This window comes from Peromyscus californicus, unplaced genomic scaffold (genome assembly GCF_007827085.1).
Source record: "Peromyscus californicus insignis strain IS unplaced genomic scaffold, ASM782708v3 Scaffold_24__1_contigs__length_46423439, whole genome shotgun sequence".
NCBI lineage: Eukaryota > Metazoa > Chordata > Mammalia > Rodentia > Cricetidae > Peromyscus > Peromyscus californicus.
In genome coordinates, this window is record NW_026294535.1 from 24,272,902 (window position 1) to 24,294,407 (window position 21,506).

A 21,506-nucleotide genomic window follows, 5' to 3' on the forward strand; every position below is an offset into this window, starting at 1 on the left:
AGCCTCTGAGTCCTCATCTGGAATGAATCTCAGATGAACTGCTGCTAAAAGTCTAAAAGCTTAACCAGGCTCTAGTTCCTGGTCCTCACACCTTATATACCTGTCTGTTTCCTGCCATCACTTCCTGGGATTAAAGGCATGTGTCACCATGCCTGGCTGTTTCCAGTGTGGCTTTGAACTTACAGAGATCCAGACAGATCTCTGCCTTCTGAATGCTAGAATTAAAGGTGTGAGTGCCACCATTTTCTGGCCTCTATATTTAGTGGCTGTTCTGTTCTCTGACCCCAGATTAGTTTACTAGGGTGCACAATATATTGGGGAATGCAATATCACCACAAATCACAAAATTCCTTCATCTGAAGTAAGCCTTACACTCAGTCAGAATGGACTCATTACCCTGCCCCATAACAATCACTCCACTACCGCACTAGTGAGTACATCTTGGCTAGTAGGTCTATATTGTAGCATACAGGGTCCTGAACTGGATAATACCACTGGTGCATTTTCTTCCCCGGCAACCTGTACATCAACTTCTTTCACCATAAAAGATAACCATTAAGCCAGAAACACCCAAGTCTTCTGAGAGTGCCATGGTCCACACATGCAGGAAAATTCCAAACAAGCTGATAAAGGAAAAACTACAAAGGGCTCTCAGAAAGCATAATAAAATGCCAGCAAGGGAGATGATTTGACTTACAAAATTAAAACCAGAAAAAGAAAACCTATTTTTTTCTATAAGTGTGTTTCCAACCAATCTACATCAATTTTCTACCCTCTATGATTCAGGATTCAACAAGTTACAGAACACTAGGCACCTGGGGTGTCTGCCTATGTATCTGAATATAAGAGCCACTGATTGACAAATTATAGCTTACAGAGCTATGTACAAGTAGGATTCAAGACAAATTTCCGTAGGAGGACAGTGAATGACGCATGGTAGAAACATGGCGAGATGATTAAACAGCCTGAGGCTGCCTGACAGTAACAGTGTTTGATTTCAACAAACATCCACGTTTTACAAGAGTCTAGTTGCCTTGATTGGAAGGTTTTGAAAACAGAAGTTTAGCAAGTACTCGTGTACATAGCTGCCATTAAAAAAAAAAAAAAGGCTTTTGTGGCTTGCTATGTTGGGCACAGGATTCTGTTCCAGCCCCCAGATCACTGTGGTGTGTTGAATAATCCATTATGCAGTTTTAGGAAGAAGGCGAAAACTTCTGTAGCTAGGATATGTAAAAATAATCAAAAGGCACAGAATAGAATTTGCATAGAGTGGAAATATCTTTCATTTAAATCTGGGAAGCCTTGTTTATAGAGTTTGGTTAAAGTCCTGAGTCTGATTGTGCCTGTCAAATTGCATTATTTATGCAAGTGACTTTTCCTTCAAGCTATCTTGCGCAGAGCTGACCATGAGACATAGCTGTTTATACAGTAATTTTGGATGACAGCTTCCCTGGGCTTAACTGAGTCTAGGAGGCAATTATAGAAACAGAGGTCATTAGTACTATCTTTTATTACATAACAGCAATGCAAACTCCACATATGTATACATTACATATAATGGTATAATATCAAAGCATCAATTTCTGTAAGGAAAACTCATCATTGCCATTAAACATTCATAAACTGAATATTTCAAGACTTCAATTTTTAACAGTTTTAAGGACATAGTCGTTCTTTTGTATTGCTCTCATCTTTTTAATACAATGCATCTATTATCATTTATTATCAATCTGTTCTAGAAAATGTATCTTCTGGTTTGCACAAAGATATACTTACGTTTAAGCATGTAAATTTATGTGCTGTCGTATCCAAAGTAACACAGATTAAAAATGAGTACTTTCTACTTAATATTCTAGACAGAGCCAATAGCTTGAAGAGCAGCCGTTTTTTTCAAAAAGAAACACCAAAATATAGTAAATAGGGATGGCATAGTCTGAAGGAAGTCATTTTAAAATATTTTTAGATGGTTGGTGTGTGGCTTCTCACATTCCTAGGACACACATTCTCACAGCAGAGTACCTTATTTCTCTGGCTCCTATAATTTCTCTGTCTTTCCTTGTGTTTTATTGTAGATGAATCCATTGTGACTGTGCTCCACAACTACACGTGAGCACACACAGAAACATGCACATGCTTACACATACATATACATACTATTACACATTTGTGACAACAATTAATGAAAAAAAGAGGACATGAATTTGAATAAAAGACCAAAATAAAATAAAAGACCAAAGATAACTATGTGGGAGGGTTTAGAGAGAAGAAAATGAAGGGGAAATGATATAATTATATTATGATCTCCAAAAATTTTTACTGTTAAAATGGTTCATGTGTCTAACCCACTTCTAGGTGCTTTATCAGCATGATTCTGTGTGATATGTTCTTTCCTGAGAGCTAGTTTTCAGTTGGCACCAATGGTTGGCGAATAAAGTATAAACGTGCTGATTTGTGGTTGGGGAGGTTGTTGACAGTGTTTAGTGAACCTGATTCTCAACTCACCCTATGTTTTCCCTCTTCCTTCTAAGTCCCTCTTCTTGGTGTTCATGGGTCTTTAACTGGTATTTACTCAGATACACAGCTGACAAAAATAAGACCATGTGGCCTTGTTAATTAAGTGACTCACACAAAGAGTGAAGGCAGGTTTAATTGAAAAGTAGAGTGCTAAAATTGTCATCAAAATGAGTGAGTAAATTTCCAGAAATTTCTCTGGAGACTGCCTGGTGCTGTGGACTGGAAATAGAAAGGTTGAATTTCCTTCTTGGCATGCAGTATCTGACTTGCTTTTTTAAAGCCAACACTTGCCTGCTAAATAAAAGCATTTGAACATTTAGTAAATGAGAATGTGTGTGTGTGTGTGTGTGTGTGTGTGTGTGTGTGTGTGTGTGTGTGTGTGTAAAATCTCATCTTCCATAACTAAATCTCAGGTAGACAGGCCCTATATGAAATTGAGAAAGGAAGGTAGCAGGGTCAGGTAGTCATGTATATTTCATATTGGGTATCAAAATAAGATTCAAGGTGAACATATGTAAAGACTGAACTGCTGCATCTGTTGGAGGAAGCTTGACAGCGGCTGATGGTGGGCAGAGTAGAAAGAGGTCTGAGTTGAAGAGAAGAAAGGCTTACAGTGTTCCCTGTCTATGTATTATCCCTTCTACCCAGGTTAATGTTAGAGTCTGTAAATAGGCACAAGGGCTGAGTAAATGTCTACTTTCTGAAGTGTGAAGGGACCAAAAACAAAAACTGGTCGATTTTACTAATCTGATTATGGAGCCGGGCAAAAAAAAAAGTGCATACCTGTATTCTCAAACCTCAAGAGGCGGAGGAAGGAAGATACATGCTTGAGTCCAGCCTGTCTTGCATTTCAAAACCCCACCTCAATATCTGTAGAAACAAAACAAACAGAACGAACAACAGAAGAAAACCTAAGTGTATGGAACTCATCAGACTAATGGTTATCGTGTGAGAGATTAGCAGCTAAGCCATTCAAGTTATGAATTCCTCTGGCTCACCTTAGTTCAGATGCAAAAACACAGGATGATAGCACCATTAGGACCCCGAGTAGGTGACCCTTTCTCTGCTGTCTCACAGACCTGGGGAGTTGATGCTCTTGCTGATACTTGCAGATACTGTCACCTCTTCAGAAGAATCTGGCTAGAGCTACTTACTTCAATTTTTTTTTTTTTTGTACAAGCTTTCTCATTTGTGTTCTCAGAAAGACAAGGCATCCACAACGACTAAACAATAGATACCAAGTTTTTAAGGGTTTTTTCTAGTTTAAAAACAAAGTTACTGTAAAAAAAAAAAAATAGCTTAAGAGAAGTGTAGAGGCGAAGGCAGAGAGATGGCAAATTAGACAAATTAACTGAAGTAGAGTCCTTTATATTTTGTATTATTTCAGAGACATGTCTTAAGAGTGGTAACACATAAAAATGACATGACTTGTATTGGTATATGAAAAATGTCACCCACAATTTTTTTAAAGATGTTAATGGGAAAGAAGTTACTTTATTTTTGTTTGGAAAGAAACTGACACTCTATATCATGAGTTGACTTTGTGTGAAAAGGATATGAATGTGCTAGAAAAGCTTAAATCAGATTAAAAATATCACTAGGGGTAAATGACTGAATGGGTATAAACTTATCAACTATATAACGACTTTTCCTTTAATGTTTGTTTTTTTTTTTGCAGCACCTAAAACAGTGCAGAGCACATTAAATGTTCAAAGGAATGTTTATAAAATGCATGAGTGATGCCAAGACAGAAATGGTACTACTCCCTTCAGTTTGTGGGTATTTTATGGCATTGGCTTTTGTAGATTCTGACCACTCTTTAAAATTCCAAGATAAACATAGACTGAACAAAAATAATTCTGTTTATTGGAAAAGTAAGAAATTGCCAAATTATGGTTGGAGAACAAAATGATAGTCTGGAGAATTGGGTGTTTCCCCTCGTAATGGACCTATTCCTTGTATCTCAGTCCCTTAGAGAAAGTTCAGCTTCTCCTTTGGACAGCTTTCATTAGACTTTACAAAATATGAACAAAGTTTTAGCATTTATTCTTCATTGACTTCACTTTCTAATAATATTCTCTCACATGTTATAATTTCGAACTCTTCTTTTTCTAAGTGAAGATCTAACCTATGCATTGTGATTCTGACATAAGATGCTAACATGTGGAGTTACTATATGAGTTTATTTATTTCCTGTAGTTGTAACTATGCACCATTGACAGTTCTTGGTCACAAAAGTTTGCCTCACAATCATTAACATTTTTCACTAGTATTTATAGATTTCCAATGGCAAATTACATAGTATATAGTGTTTCTCAAATTTATTTTACTATGGATTTTCTTCCTGGAATTGTGTATAAGTATTTGTAAGTAATACAGTTTTAGATACACTAGAAAAGAAGAAATAAAATATTGGATATATGTATGCTTCTTGAATAGGGCCAATGTGGTGTTACCAATTAAGAAATGCTAAATCTAAGGAAGGAATTTTCCAAAGCAGTAGGCTCAAAGTGTAAAATAACAGAAGATATTTTCATTATTGTTTATCCCTTCTTCACTCTTTAAGTACATAGGTTCTCATTTACGTTCATGTTCTTCATGTCCACAACAAACATGGTACTATGTTTACATGATAAGGAGCTTTAGCAGGAGACCTGGCCTACTACTAAATTTTAGGCATGCTGCACGTCTTCTTGTAGAGGCTATCAGGACCAGAGAAGATTCCCTGAATACTTTCTTGAATCTTTTAAGTTTCCAGACAATCAACACATCACTTACACATATGAAATAAGATACAGCTGACAATAATATCACTTCTGTATAGGTAAATGTCAGTTAACATAAAAAATACAACAGCAACAAAGACAAATGATTATGTTTTCTTTTATATTAAAGAAATTATAATATTCTTATTCAGAAAATGAAGGAGAGATAATTAATGTTTTAAATACTACTTCCTTACTAAAGTCAAATTTATAAGAAAAGTTAATGAATGACTCATTCTTACAACAAAGATGTGTTGTTTGCTTACTGTTCACTCAATAGTCTAGAAATTATACTAAGCCCTATGGCTATGAAAAAAACCTTGTCTTAAGTGGCCATATGAAGTTACTATAAAATAAGATGAAGATTTACAGAGCATTAACAAGACAAGATGATGCTTACATATGAATATGTTAGTGAAAGGGTAGTGTTTGAAATAGACATGAATAAGTGGATAGATAGAGAGATATGGAAAAGTTAAATGTTCAATTGCGGGTACAACCTGTAAGTCATCCGAAGTGAGGGCTTAAGTGTTACCTGTACCTTTGCGGTACCCAGTGGTACTAACTAATGTTATTATTGCTATGACACTTTGGCAATGGGTCCTGAGTCTTTGAGAATGATGGAAATCAAGCAAATAAATATTAATTTTGGACACTGTGATAAGCAAGGTGAAATATCTCTTCCCTGTTACCTTTACTACTTTAGTATTCAACATAGACTATAATATGTAAGATGTATTCATTACATATTGAATGCTTAGATACATGCACTGAGGTACAGATGGATGATGGATAGATGGATGGATGGAAGAGTGCATGCATACATGAAGAGATAATATACTTGGTAGGACTGAGTGAAAAATTTCACAAGATATTTTTCATCTTTGGCTGGAGTCAATGCTTCAGAAATCGCAGTATGGGCATTATGGGGGTCATTCTAAGGTTTTATACATTGAAATAGGTTATTCATCACTGTCAAGCTTTGCTACCCATACAGTTAAATAGGTAATCTATAGGCAGTTCACATAACATTTAACTCCAAGCAAAGATCCACAGCAAACAAAATAAAATGCCTCTGGCTTAAAATGGTCGTCCCAGCCGGGCGGTGGTGGCATACACATGTAATCCCAGCTCTCGGGAGGCAGAGCCAGGTGGGTCTCCATGAGTTCAAGGCCAGCCTGATCGACAGAGCAAGATCCAGGACAACTGCAGTAGATACTAGAGAAACTAAAAAAAAAAAAAGTGAAAATGGCTACCCTAATGTCTATTCATAACAAACACATTTTTTGATAGATTCTCATTTTATATAGTCTGAATTTTAAAACTCAAAGTCTATAAAGTTGGCATTTTTAGAAGTAGAAGCCTCTGAAAGTTTTGTGAGTTTGGGAAGTATGTAAATTTCACAGAGATTAAAGGAAAGACAAAGGAGAAGGCTTGAGTCAGAAGAAATCATCCTTGAGATAAAGGATCAGTGTGCACAGCAAGATTCAGCAATGTACCTGTTGTAAATAATCCAATGTCTTTAGGTCTCAGTGAGATTTTCATGCCATGTTAGAGGTTTATTTCTTCTTTCCTTTCTGCTGCTGTGACAAGCAGCATGACCAAAACAACTTAAGGGAGTAAAGGCTTTATTTTATTTTACAACTCTTAGGTCACAATTCTTCATTGGGGGAAGTCAAGGCAGGAACTCAAGGTAGAAACTATGGAGGAGGGTTGCTAGTTAGGTCACTTTCAGGCTCACTCATAGGCTTATTCTTACTGAATTTCATATACAGAACCTTCCCATTGGGGCCTTTCTAACATCACTTGAGACAATCAAGACAATCCCTCAAGATATGTTCATAGACAAACCTATTAAAGACAATTACATATTAATCTTTTTTTTGTAGGCAAGTCTAGGCTATGTCAATTTGACAGTGCTAACCAGGACATGAAAACTGATGAGATAATGAATGAAATACAAATTGCTTGAAGTTCTTGTATTTGTAAGAATTCAACCAATGTAACACTGTTTGATGCAATGTGATACTTATTTTTATAAAACTATGTTGCTCATTTCATAACACCAGTAATAATGGAACAGGGGAAGGAGATAAATGTCAGAAGAAAAGTATAAAAGCATTTGGTGGTTAATTAATTTGTGTAATATCTGCTTGCACTACAGCTCTAAATAACAGTGTGTGTTGTGATGTGATCTACTTTATTTATTATAAATGAATCAATCTAAGATTATAGAACTTGAGCACCAATTTAGTCAAAGTATTTAGCAAAAATTTAGAGTAACATTAAGTTCAATGTAATGCTATGCTTTTGAAATATATTTGATAAACACGTATGAGCAACATATTATGCAAATCATGCATGCCATGGTTAAGTATTTATTGGAACCACAGATCAAGATACTTAAATGATAGCGATATGCCTTGACCAGCCAACTATATGAGTTTTTTCATTTTTATTTCCCTTCTAGGAATTTGCTGCATTGACTAAAGAACTGAATGCTTGCCGGGAGCAACTTCTAGAGAAGGAAGAAGAGATCTCAGAGCTTAAAGCCGAAAGAAACAACACAAGAGTAAGTATCAAGCTGATTTTTGAGCGTCTATAAATAGTCTACTGTCATGTATCTGTACACACATCTAAAAACTTGCAAAAACTTTAGGACTACTTTGAGCAGATTCCAATTCATAGTCAGTTGCTTTGAAAAGAAGGAAACATGGTATAATACCCAAAATAAAAAGAAAGGAAACCAAAATTATAGTCTCTGCTAAATCACTATGTTGCCCGGCAAAATGTCCCCATTTCTTCTGGCCTTTACTTCATTGTCTCTTAAAAAGAGCCTAAGTGATGGGCTGGTACATTGCAGTGGCCTGCATTTGATCCTCATTCTAGCAAAGAACTTATCTAAAAATAAAGGAAAAGAAATTGAAGTTGAAAAGCTGTGGATCAACCTCTACCAATTAAAAGAGGCTTACCACATTTATTTCATTAGATTTCCTAGAGGCTGATAGTTCTAATAGGCATTCTATTGTATGATAAAACACATACTTGCTACATTCTGCTCTTGGAAATTCCTGTACAGTGTCAGTCAGATGATGTGCCATGAAAGAATAAAGTTCAGAGTTAGATCAAAGAAGATGTATTTTTTGAAAACCAAGATAAAAATGTTACTAAATTTCATAGAATAAATACTGATTATATTACTTACAAATTAATGTAGTCTCATAGCTAAGTGAAAGGAGAAACGACTTTCATGAATGCAACTTTACTATTAAGAAGGTGAAATTATATTAAGTGTCATAGTCTTCCTGGGTTAATCCTCTGCAGATAAAATGTGATTAGTAGCCAACTTATTTTGTGCCTTGGCCTTTCAGTGTTATGCAAATTCAGCTCTCTAGTCATCACCTGTACCTCCCGTGAGAGTTAGACTTGCGTGCATGAGGGTTATACCATCAAACTCATTTCTGCCTTTATTCATCAGGTTCTGATTATATGATGAAAAGAATTCACAGGTGTGCATTGTGCATGTGAATTGGTTTTCATCAAGATTTTGATGAGCCGGTCACATTGATTGCCTCTATTAGGGCGTTGCAAGGGCAGTTTAGATCATGTGCTGGAAAATTCTGCATTCTTTCCCTGTCTATTTCTTTTTTCACTCTTGATTTTTCTAATAGTGCTGCATTTCCATGCAAATATACCTATTTCTGCCGTAGTCGTATTTGTTCTGTCCTGTCCTGTTATTTTGAAATTTAATAGGTTAGTTAACATTCTCTGATGTAACAGAGCACTGACAAATGTGAAAGTAGTAGAAGAAGCGTGAGAATTAAGGCAAAGGTATCTTTGGTTTCACTTTCGGAGATTCCTCACATTAAAAATGTATCAGCTCATTTTGTTACCTACGTATGTGCATTTATCTATGCCTTTTCATTCTACATTCATTTATTTCATTTTACAGTCATGGGAAGAATATACTTTGTTTGTTCCCACTGTAAAGACAAAGCAAGTCAAATGTATCAAAGGTTGCAGAGTAAAATACCACAGGGTTAGAAAGGTAATACACTGTATGCAGGGCCCGTGCCACTGGCACAGATCCACGAGGCCACTAGGAGAGATACCCACACAGACTTGCAAAAATCTATGATGGCTCAGATGAAACATTTGCCCAAGAGTCAATACCCTGCTGTGTGGCATATGTCATTTGTTTTAATTGTGACTGATTTTAGGATTGGGATTTGTTTTAATAGCCACATGATTTTCAACATATTAAACCCCCTGAGTGCACGAGCATATTTGGCATTTGACTGTTTACCTGCAAAGGATCACAGGGGTGTGAGGAGCTACCCTGGAACACCTTCTAAGATCAGAGAGAGAAGGAGGAAAAAAGCTTTTTTTCTGACTACAACAGAAAATGAAGCCGTTGATTAGAAGCAAGATTAATAGCTGTTAACACTTAGCAAATGTGATCAAAAAATTTTTTTTCTATTTTCCTTAAAAATTTAGCATGAAGAGATTTTGTTGTACATGAGATGAAAGCAAACAGATTTCTGAATCCTATGAAATATAAAATCTTGGTAATATAATGACTTTTTAGGTTACATAACCACTACAGACCTGCTTGATTTCATCAAAAACAAAAATAAAATTACAGGTCTAAGATTCAAACGTATCTTCCTCTTCCCATCAAAGGCCATATCAAATATACATTGATATAGTTACACATGACAGTATTTCAGATAGATTTATATAATAGTATTTTACTATATGCTGTGTTATAGTCTTGCTATGACTACACAGTAGCTACATGTTGCTATTGGAAAGAGCAGCAAGACAACACTAACTTCCTTCTCACAACTAGAGAGTACTGATTGTGAAAAGTTGTGAGTTTAACTAGAAAAGAGTGTTCTGATGTCTAGGGTTCTGATAAACCTTCAGACCTTTCCACATTAATAAGTTAACATTTACTTAGGAATTGAAAAAATAACACAAAAAGTCAATCCACAAAGTGAACTGTTAGAAAGGTTGGTGAACTTGGATTATGACCAAAACCAACAAATCAGAAAGTAATCAGCATCCTGATAGTACAGTGAATTATATCATTTACCACAGTTTCTGTGATAGACAGATTTATTATACAAGCTTGCAATAATGCAAACATAGTACTTAACATTAATTAAGGGCTGATGGTTTTTCTAAATGTTTACATGTTTACCAACCATACCATAGCCACACAGCAATTTCACCATCTCTAAAAGCCATATACCCCTGAGTGAAGTAATATGTACACAGTCTACTTCTTGAGTAATCATGGGTTCTATATTTTGGAAATTTTCATATTTTTATGTGACTCCAAATAATAGTTGGTGACAAATAGGGTTTGTTTCAAATGTTGTAATTCAATTCTAATGAATTTTATTGGTTGTACAGGAAATAGTGTTTTTATTCAGTCAGAACTGAAATCTTTGGTCATGAATAATTTTTGTCACAAAAGAAATGCCGAGTCCTCAGCCAAGTATTAAGTTAATGAAAGAATTCAAAGTTCAACTTGTTCTTAAAGCCATCTGCTCACTAAGTAATTAAATGGAGGTATACAAGTAAACTAATAGTATGCATAATTATGTAATGTTAAAAATTACAAAATTTATAGTGGACATTTATAGAAACATACAAACAAGCTTTGTTGCTTAATATTTCTATGCCCATAAGAAAACAGAAAAAATTAGACAACAACATTTTTATTCATAAAATTCCTCTGAAAATAAATAGGCACGTTATGTGTATATGTTGTGTGACACTGTTACTTGGGAAACCTGAACAAAGAGCTACTCACTCCAGATAGAGACTTGACAATAGACCAAATCACAAGTAACACCAAAGTCCAACTTGGGGGAACAATGAATTTTTTGAGGCTATTACAGAAAGAGGTAAAGAGTTACTGGAATAGAAATAGCTCAAAGGCAATTGCATCACCAAAAGCTCACCCCAACATGGGTGACATTTCACAAAAGCTGGAAACCTGGACCATATTACACAACTTATAGGCAGATCAACAGATTGGAGAATGTCTTTTCCTGGCAGCTTTGTTGATCTGAGTCTGGGGCAGATTGGCTGGTCTCAGTTTCTTTGGCATATCTGTGTTGGTTATCCTCTCCTTTGAGAGTTTCTTCTAGGTAGCTCCACTTCTCTGAGGATGTCTCTTATATACACTTGGAGGTGGGATGGTGGCCTAGTGAATGTGTTAAGTTTCAGGGATTTCCTAAAACTTTTGAGTTTCTTTTCTTCCTGGGCTTAATGGAGTTCCCTGCAAGGTGGGATGTTTCATCTCCCTCTAGAACATTCTGTGTCATAAGTAGCTTTCTTGGTTTCCCTTCGTGATAGACTATAATCTTTAAGCCAAGTGAGCCTATTCTTTCCATAAGTTTCTTTGTGCCAGTATTTTATGATATCAGCAGAAAGCACAGTATGACCACAAGCCATGCATATTCTCCAAACAGTTGTTTCAATATGAATAGTCAGGAACACATATTGGGAAAATGGAGTATGTCAAATAATTTTTAAAATAGAGTTTTTGAGTGGCTTGAGGATGAAAGTAGCCAAATTAAACTATTTTTATTAAAATCCTTAATTAAAGTATGTTTATGTCACTTCTTCCTTCTTTGTATTCCCTCCAGTTCCTCTCATAACCTCTGCTTCCAACCCTTGCCAGGTGCTTGAGTGTTGATGGCCTTTGATTATTATTATTTTTTTAATCTACTGAATCTGTTTAGTGCAACTTGTATGTATATGATCTCTGGACTGATCACTTTGTATTGGAAAGCTAATCAGAGAGCCCCTCCCTTTAGAGGTTAATTCTCTCTCTTTTAGCACCCTACAGTTGCCTGAAGTTCTTCTTCTAGGGATGTGACTCCAAAAGACTCCCCATTTCCATGCTAGTATGCCTATTCATATTATCACTATGAAGATTTTGTTTAGGCAGCCATAATATTGAGGTATCAAGGGCATAGACCCTCTATCATTTCTAGGAGACACAACTCCATATCACACTTCCTGGTCCTTTGGCTCTTAAGGTCTTCCTGCCTCTTTCATGATATTTCTTTTTTTTTCTGCCATACTTTTTTTTATTAAGAAAATTTTTTCATTCATTTTACATATGAATCAAAGATCCCCCTCTTCCCTTCTCCTGACACCCCAGGCTCCCCCTCCCAACCCACCTCTCACTCCTCCCTACAAGAAAGCAAGGCCTCCCATGGGGGGGGCACATCCAGTAGAGGCAAGTCCAAGCACTTCCCCCTGCCCCAAGGCTGTACGAGATGTCCCATCATAGGTAGTGGGCTCCAAAAGAATCTATCATGCACTAGGGATAGATTCTGATCCTATCCCCAGGGGCCCCCCAAGCAGATCAAGCTGTATAACTGTCTTGCCATGCAGAGGGCCTAGTCCAGTCCCATGCAGGCTCTGCAGCCATTGATCCAACTTTCATGAGTTCCCACTAGTTTGGTTTGGTCGTCTCTGCATGTTTTCCCATCATGATCCTGATGCACTTGCTCATAGAATCCCTCTTCTCTCTCTTTGACTGGACTCCTGGGGCTCTGCCTAGTGTTTGACTGTGGATCTCTGCATCTGCTTCCATCAGTCATTGGAGAGAAGCTCTGTGATAACAGTTAGGGCATTCACCGGTCTGATCACCGGGATACACCAGTTCAGTTCAGGCATCTTCTCCACTATTTCTAGTAGTCCAAGCTAGAGTCAAACTTGGGGATACCTAGCAACTTCCCTAGCACTGAGTTCCTCTCTATTCCCATGATACGTCCCTCTATCATGGTATCCCTCTCATTTCTTTCCTACTCAATCCCTGTTCCAGCTCGACCATCCCATTCCCTTATGCTCTCATCCCCTATCCCATACCCTCCATTGCCCACCCCTCATCCCCAGTTTACTCATGGAGATCTCATTTATTTCACCTTCCCAGGGTGATCCATGCATCCCTCTTTGGGTCTTCCTTGTTAGCTAGCTTCTCTGGAGTTGTGGGTTGTTGTCTGATTATCCTTTGCTTTACATCTAGTATCCACTTATGAGTGGGTACATACCATGTTTGTCCTTCTGAGTCTGGGTTATCTCACTCAGAATATTTTCTAGTTCCATCCATTTGCCTGCAAATTTCATGGTGTCATTGTTTTTCTCTGCTGAGTAGTACTCCATTGTGTATATGTACCACATTTTCTTAATCCATTCTTCAGTTGACAGGCATCTGGGTTGTTTCCAGGCTCTGGCTATTGTGGATAATGCTGCTATGAACATAGTTGAGCATGTATCTTTGTGGTATGATTGAGCATTCCTTGGGTATATGCCCAAGAGTGCTATAGCTGGGTCTCGAGGTAGATTGATTCTTGTTTCTTAAGCCTTAGGAGCAGGAGTTGTATTAGAAATTGAGCCATGGTGGCTGGGATCCACCCAACTCCTTCAGTTGTCTTTAGTTCAACAGACAAAAGCAACAAACAAATGAACAAACAGAATCCTGTCTTTCAAATAAAAGAGAAAGATCTGTTCATGAAAGAAACTCTGCAAACTCTGTCTCCTTTTCTTATACCTTGTGGTCTTTCCTCTTTTTCTCCTTGGAAGCTTCCTACCTCTCCATGGCTTCCCACCAAATCTGTACATGCTTCCTGTGCTACCAGTTTATCCTACAAATCCACTTCTGTGATCACATAACCCGCAAGCCACTGTCCTCCGACAGGCTTGGCCCAGTCCATGGTCATTTTGTTTCCATTACTTTTCATCATCTCCCATGGCCTCCTGGATAGCTTCAACATCTTCTTTTATTGAAATGTACAATACCAAGTCCTTTGAGGAATCTGGTTTGCTGTTCAATGACTATCCTTAGGTCAACATAACATCAAAGGATTCCTTTAACAGCTTGTCAATGATGTCCGCACACAGACCTTTGGCAGACTTTTGCATGGCTGTCTGCCTCCCTCATAGCATCAGCCAACTCTTTTCTGATTTTTCCTCCCTTCAGCTCAGTACTTATTACAGAATCTAAATTTTCTTTGTCATCTTCCAAGGAAGTAAATTCTATCAATGCATACCATGAATATTTTTCATTTTGGTCATAGGGCATTTTGATGGAATCTGCTTTCCCAAACACGTACTGAACATTTCTTCTGTAGATCTGTAAGAGGGGATGCTTAAAACCAGGCTGTTTGATTCACCTCTCCAAGTATTTTTCTTTCTGTAAATCTATAGTCTTGACTTTGATCTTTTTCTATAGGCAGGAAGGCTGACTGCAGATCAGTTCTCTGCTTCTCTTCAGAAGTTGGGTTCCACATCCATTTCTGTCTTAGGTTCAATATAAGCAACCTTTTTATCTTCCAGCTTGCTGACTAACTTGACCTCCATGCTGTCTTCTGACACTTCTGCTAATGCATCCTGAGTGACTTTGTAAGCAGAAGTCTGCCCTAACATATTCTCAAACCTCACTTTTTTTTTTGTCTTTTCCTTTAATTTCTCCAGTTTTATTTCAATAGAAAAGGCTCAGAGTGGTGAGCTCCAAAGCTTTTTCCTGGGCTCTCAGGAGATTCGGAGTCCATGTAATCCAGATGTACCATGTCTGAGCCCAGCAACAAAAGCAGTTTCAGATAAAAGGCAAGATCAGATACCAATTTTTAACACTAGACTTGTGAATGTTCAGATTTTTAAGAGAGGGTGACAAATGTGGTTGATTCTGGAGCCCCAGATTTCCGGGTTCACGGAACCACGTTCTGGCTGCTCATTTCCTTTGTGAAGCGTTCCTGCATCTTGCTCTTTCCCTCTTCACCCTCCTGACTTCCTTGTCTTCCTCTGTCCTTGGAACTCTGACTCTGTTCTCAGCTTTTTATTGCCTGTTCTCCTTTTCACCTCTGCTTTCAGCATTCACAGGAATACCCTTTGCATGACCTTCCTTTCCTTTGGCTTCTGTGATCTTACAAAACTTTTTTTCTGTGTCACATTTCCCAGGTCAGCTCTGTCATCATCAGGGGCTGACTTCTGAGGCGAGGGAAGGGCGGGGGGCTGCTGCGTTCATCTGTTCACTCAAAGTCACTCTCCCTTTGTTCTTCTTCCACTCTCTCATGATCGTGGTCTTCCTCGCGAATTTCCTGCTTGTAATGAGCATCCTTTGCCCACTTAACCAGAGTGCCGAGTCCAGCTGTACCAGGAATCACTACTTAATGTTTTAATTAGTGTGGTCCCCTCTTTTAAAACTCCAGGAACTGATGCTACGTTAGCTGAGATGACTGTCATTTGGGACATTGTGGCAGCCATGTTTGTTGTCTCAGGTGAGTTTCTTTGCTGTAGGTGTGGTAGCTTTGTTGTCTTTAGCATGAGAGTGACCCTGTTATCTTGTGTAGCTAGAGTTTTCCTGCCTGGCCCACAGTCAGGACAAATCTCTATCACCCGCCAGTCCCACAGCCACTCAGACCCGACCAAGTAAACACAGAGACTTACATTGGTTACAAACTGTATGGCCATGGCAGGCTTCTTGCTAACTGTTCTTACAGCTTAAATTATTCCATTTCCATAAATCTATACATTGCCACATGGCTCATGGCTTACCGGCATCTTCACATGCTGTTCGTCATGGCGGCAGCTGGCAGTGTCTTTCTCACTCAGCCTTCTACTTCCCAGCTTTATTCTCCTCCTTGTCCCGCCTACACTTCCTGCCTGGCCAATGGCCAATCAGTGTTTTATTTATTGACTAATCAGCAACACATTTGCCATACAGAACATCCCACAGCAATCTTGTCTTCCTCTGATGACATTTTCCATTTTTGGCACACTCTTCTGCCACCTTCAGAGTACCAGACATCTTGGGTCCCCCTCCATTTTTTAATAGACTTGATTTTTACAGTGCTGATAGTTTTAAAAGGTAGCAGAAGAGTCCTATACAGCCCAGGCAGTACATATAGTAGTCAATCACAGATACTAAAAATGCTGTGCCCATGTATTACTGGATGCCTGCTAGAAGTAGTGAATAAGGAAACAATCAGACCAAACATTTAATCCCATTTTTTTCCTAACTATTTCTATTGGCTTCTTTTCCCATGTATTCCCAGGATTCTGAGATTCCAAATTTAAAAGAAAAAAAAAATCACACTTAAAGAAAAAATCTTGGAGGCCTTCTCTTCTTAAAGTTTGATCTGTATCACCTCATATTCTAGTTAAAATTTTGAAATGAAGAAGGGATTTTTAGAGCAGGGCATGATAAGCACAGATTTCCTTGATGAGACTTCCACTTTCAGTGAAATTTATGCAAGATAGATTAAAACAAATGGGACTGACCTCATCAGAGAGACAGGTATAGCAATGTGATATGTGGTTAGCACATGTGAAACTTCTCAAATGTCTCTTTGCCAGTTTCTATTGCCTTTTTGGATTATTATGGGAGCATTTCCATGCAAGACATTTGTTACAACTGTGAGTTTATAATGTGCTATAATGTAGTAACCTCTAATACATGAAACTGTTGTCTTTCTTTTAAATAACAAGTGGATCTTTGAATGACCCCAGCACTAGAATTTGGAAAGTTAATCACTTCTATTTGTTATTAATTTTTAATTTCTTCAGTGTGATTGAAAGCATCAAGCATAACTCACTGCGCTTGTATTCTTCATGATTTTCAAACTATCTGATCACAGCAATGACTCAACTCAACAATGTCTTGCTTTCCCAGATCACCACTTGAATGAATCATGGGCAGTTGATTGTTTACATAACAATCTTTCCTCCATACACCATGGAAGATTTTACTTTCTTAAGTAATTAATCAGATACTTACTTTAGCAAAATCTATCCAGAACATACATCTCAAACACCCATTTATTTTAAGAGGTATTCTTATAAATCTATAAGTGGTGACTTTAATAAACTGTTTATTTTTCGTTCAACAAATATGAGTGAACATGACCGGTATACAATCTTGTGAGCACAAAGATTTAGAAGTGAGAAGAGGAGAGGGCATCTTCCTTTCCTTAGAGGCCTGATATTAATATTTGGGAGGCAGTGAATGACTATAGTAAAACTGGATGGAAAAGGCAGAGAGGGACTGATGCCATGTAGAGAAAGAAGCAGCAGCACAAGGACTTGAAAAAGCAGTTGAAGAAGTGACACAACTGGCAATAAGTCAGAGATTGCAGAGTGTTAAGGACATGCAGGTGACTTAAAGGGAGCGTTGTCAGTTAAAAAAGAAAATAAAGTACTTACTACAAAAGCCTGGTGCAGTTAAACAGATATCTGCTATTTCACAAAGCTAAGCAAAACTCCATGCACAGATGCTATAACAAAACCAATGCAGGTGATGAGTGAGAAAAAGAGGTGAGTTCCAATAATTTAGATTTCACTTCGGACACGGAATGACTCTGGCTTTTGCTTTGGCCGAATGAGAAGACATTAAGGACTCGAGCACAGGCTCGAAGGCCCTAGGTTGTATTCTAAATCTTAGAGTTTTGGGTGGCACCCCGATGGATGAAATGATACAAATGTGTGACCCAGCTAACAAGCTGTTACTGCACTAATTCAGGAGGAGATAATGAATCCTGAGCCCATGTGGCGTCAGTGAATATATTGGCAGGTAGCTGAATTCTGGAGGCTGGCAGACATAAAAAAAAAAATAATTATGCAAAGGAGAATGGAAGATGTGAGTTGTGGTATACAGAGTGTGAGCACGGTATAACAAATCCCTGTGGTACAAGGACTTGAGAGTGAATGTATTTTTTTTTTGAGGTCAAGCATATAAAAAGGCAAGCTAGAAATATAATAATCTTTGGCTTATGGGATAGATCTACAACTATGAAACAGTTGTACTTACTGGTAATGGCAGCGTCTATAGTGAAATCACGGGATGTGAGTAAAATTAGATAGAATAGAAATCTAGATTATTAGAATAGACAAAATTTAGAAATTTAGAGGGTGAAATATTGGGAAAGTCATCTAAATGAATAATAATAGACCTTGCCATGAATTTTAAATGGGGTAATATTGGAAGGAAACTGAAAGAACCAGAAAGCTAACACACTTAATAAGAAAGTGACCAGCTCATGGCATATGACAATTTTTATAAGAAAGTTAAGTAGTAAGTAGAACCAAATAACTTGAGTGCTACTGTGCTCTTAGTTGTAGAAAACATAATTCACTGTAGTTACTTTAAACAGACAGTTACCTTTTGCAGGTGGGAAGAATTCTTAGGTTTTTTTTTTTTTTTTGGTAGAATTGCTAAAGAAAATAATATCTATAGTCTGTGTTTTCAGAACTAAAGTCCAGAAACTCACTGCAAAAGGTGATGAGGAAACTGATTGTTTCTCAAGGTCAATAGAGACTTGGGATTCCTTTGCTGTACCCATGGATCAAAAAGGATGCTTTCAGACACCTCTTCAGAAGGCTTCTATCTTATCAGGATGTATAATTAGTAAAATCTGTGTGGTTAAAAAAAAAAGAAAAGAAAAGGGGACAGAAAATTATAGTTTTCTTTGTTTGTTACTTTGATTTTGTGAGTGTGCTCTATGTTGGGAAAGTGGACTTTGCAGTGTGAAAAACTTTCCTAAAGAATATAGAGTGATAAGATTTAGGAGGCTTCTAAAGACAGCTGTTTTTAGTTGTAGAATAATACTTCATTATGTTCCATAAAGTTAACATTATACCATACACTTCTCATCCTACACTGGCACCAGGCAATGTAAGATTAACAGTTATTAATTGAATTTACATAACTCCATTTACATGTATGGAAATTTTTAATCATAAAGTTTGGGTTTTCATGAACATCATCTAGCTGAAACACTCATGCATGTGCTTATAACCATATTAATTAGTCTGAGCCTTTAAGAAGTAATTCAAAGAACCCACAATCTATGTTTAATATTGACACTCATCAGTGTACATTCAGGGAAAATGACTTCACTTTAGAAATTCATTGTGTATTTCCACACACTATTCAAGTACATAAAGGATCAAAAGACTGCCACCTTAATACATAAAAGGCTCTCGTTCTTATGCAGTTTACACTACAACAAGCAAATAGAACACAACTACTTAAAATAAAAGCCAACATCATGACATATTCTGAAAACAATTCTCAAAAAATTAATGAAAGATTACATTGAAATTATAATGCAATTGTATTTATTTAAGGAATAAATGCTAATAGCAATCTTCTTGACCCATACACATTTTTTTTCTGGTCTTTGATTCCCACTGATTTCAAGACTAAGTTGTCATACTTGGTAGAACAGACATTCTCAACTTGTGTATCATTACCCCATTTGAAGTTCAAACAACCTTTTCACAAGGGGTCACCTAAGACCACGAGATAACACAGATGTTAGCATTATGATTTATAACAATAGCAACATGACAGTTATGAAGCAGCAACAAAAATCATTTTATGTTTGGGGGTCACCACAACATGAGGAACTGTAATTCCAGGGTCGCAGCATTAGGAAGGTTGAGAGCCACTGCACTGTAAGAATGGATTTCATTACTTATTATTCAGTGATTTGTTATGTGACTGAAGACATTTTGTATTTAATGTGTTTTACACATACTGAGTTAACCATGTGGTGTGTTTCTTTTCTGTGTCCTGTTGTATCCCCTAGGGTTATCATGGGTGCTGTAAAAACTTTTAATAGTTTAAGGTAGATTTCACAAAAATATGCTGATCAGCTGTGTTCACAAGATAACTTTGTTTTCTGTTGATCCCACAGCTGTTACTGGAGCACTTGGAGTGCCTTGTGTCACGACATGAAAGGTCACTGAGAATGACCGTGGTGAAGCGGCAAGCTCAGTCTCCCTCAGGAGTGTCCAGTGAGGTGGAGGTTCTCAAGGCACTGAAATCTTTGTTTGAGCACCACAAGGCCTTGGATGAAAAGGTACAGTACTGATACTATTTTTTTTTTCAAGCCACACTGTGCTTCTGTTATTAGCTGGAAGCTCCTTATTTTCACACAAATCAACAAGTCGTATAGGTCAAAGGAACACGTTTGAGTTATGCAAAAAAAAAAAAAAAAAAACTGTTTAAAATTCAGTGACTGTGGATGGACAGGATTCATGACCATGTTCTTTTATTTATACCACTGAATGTACAACTTTACAGAATTAGACCTTATTACATCCTTATACCCCGGGTCCAGAGGCATATTTGACATCTAGTACTGTGCAGTATTATTCAGTCTCTCTGTCTCTGTCTCAACCATCTCCCCATCTCCCTTTCTCTGGAGTGTATGTCCATAGATGCCATAGATTCCAAACTATCAGAGTAGTAACTGAAAACCACATGTATTTTTGAAGTGCAAATCAGGCATGTTTTAACTATATTTGATGCCTCCCTTGTGGGGGAGTCTGCTAACATCTTAGTTTCAAATACACATGTTGACAGTGGCTGCTGGTAACAACATAACATATTAGAAGGAAAACTCATTTCTTGGTGTTTCCAAGAGTAGCTGTAAGCCCTTTCTTCTGTGCAAACAAGTCCTACGGTAAATATACGGCAATCTGGAGAAAATATCCTTTAGAGATTAGGTAAGGTTTATGACACAATTTCTCTTCTATAAAAGTTCAAAGAAGTGATTTCAAAATTTAAGAAGTTTTAGGATTTAGCATAGCAAGAATTAGGGCACTTGAATGTAAAATATATGACAAGTTCTGAACACGAAAATTCAGACTCGGGATTATTGCAGTTTATATCTAAGTTTTAAGTATGTAGAATTTAGTTCCATTTAATATTTATGTACTTATATATTATTATCATCAGTCTTTCAGATAGTTCTTAGAACAGAGGATTATGTGAATTGGCTGTACAAGGATAACACTAATTCTGTCTTCTAGATTATTAAGGAGAAGCTATATCCCACTTTCATTTTGATTATGAGAGGCAAAAACTATGAAAACTTTGAAGAGGATAAAAAATATGTCATATAAATAGCCATGTTAAGTCTAACAGCAAATAATTATACTTATTTAGTTTCTATTACATTTCATTTTGTAATAAAAATTCAGTGACAAAATTCTGCAAGAATTTATTGACTATTTGCTTTTGCGTCAGATTTGCCATACAAAGACATTCCCCTAGTGACTAATGAGTTCAGCGTACTAGGCATTCACACGTCAGTGACAGACACTTACAAACACAAGTGAACAATGTCCCATGCTATCACAAATGTACTGTCTAATTTTATTGGAATGGCAAAGGAGTTAAAAAATGAATCA

At 37.2% G+C, this 21,506-nt stretch overlaps 1 protein-coding gene across 20 annotated transcripts in view; it reads left to right on the plus strand.

Annotated features, from left to right (window-relative positions):
* The window catches only part of Ppfia2 (PTPRF interacting protein alpha 2), a 461,179-nt gene that overhangs the window by 270,506 nt on the left and 169,167 nt on the right, over positions 1-21,506 (plus strand). For all 20 annotated transcript variants that reach the window (XM_052753255.1, XM_052753257.1, XM_052753256.1 and 17 more), the window contains 2 exons: positions 7,750-7,851; positions 20,006-20,170. In XM_052753255.1, the coding sequence (XP_052609215.1) occupies positions 7,750-7,851; positions 20,006-20,170 (267 nt within the window). The remainder of the gene's footprint in view (positions 1-7,749; positions 7,852-20,005; positions 20,171-21,506) is intronic.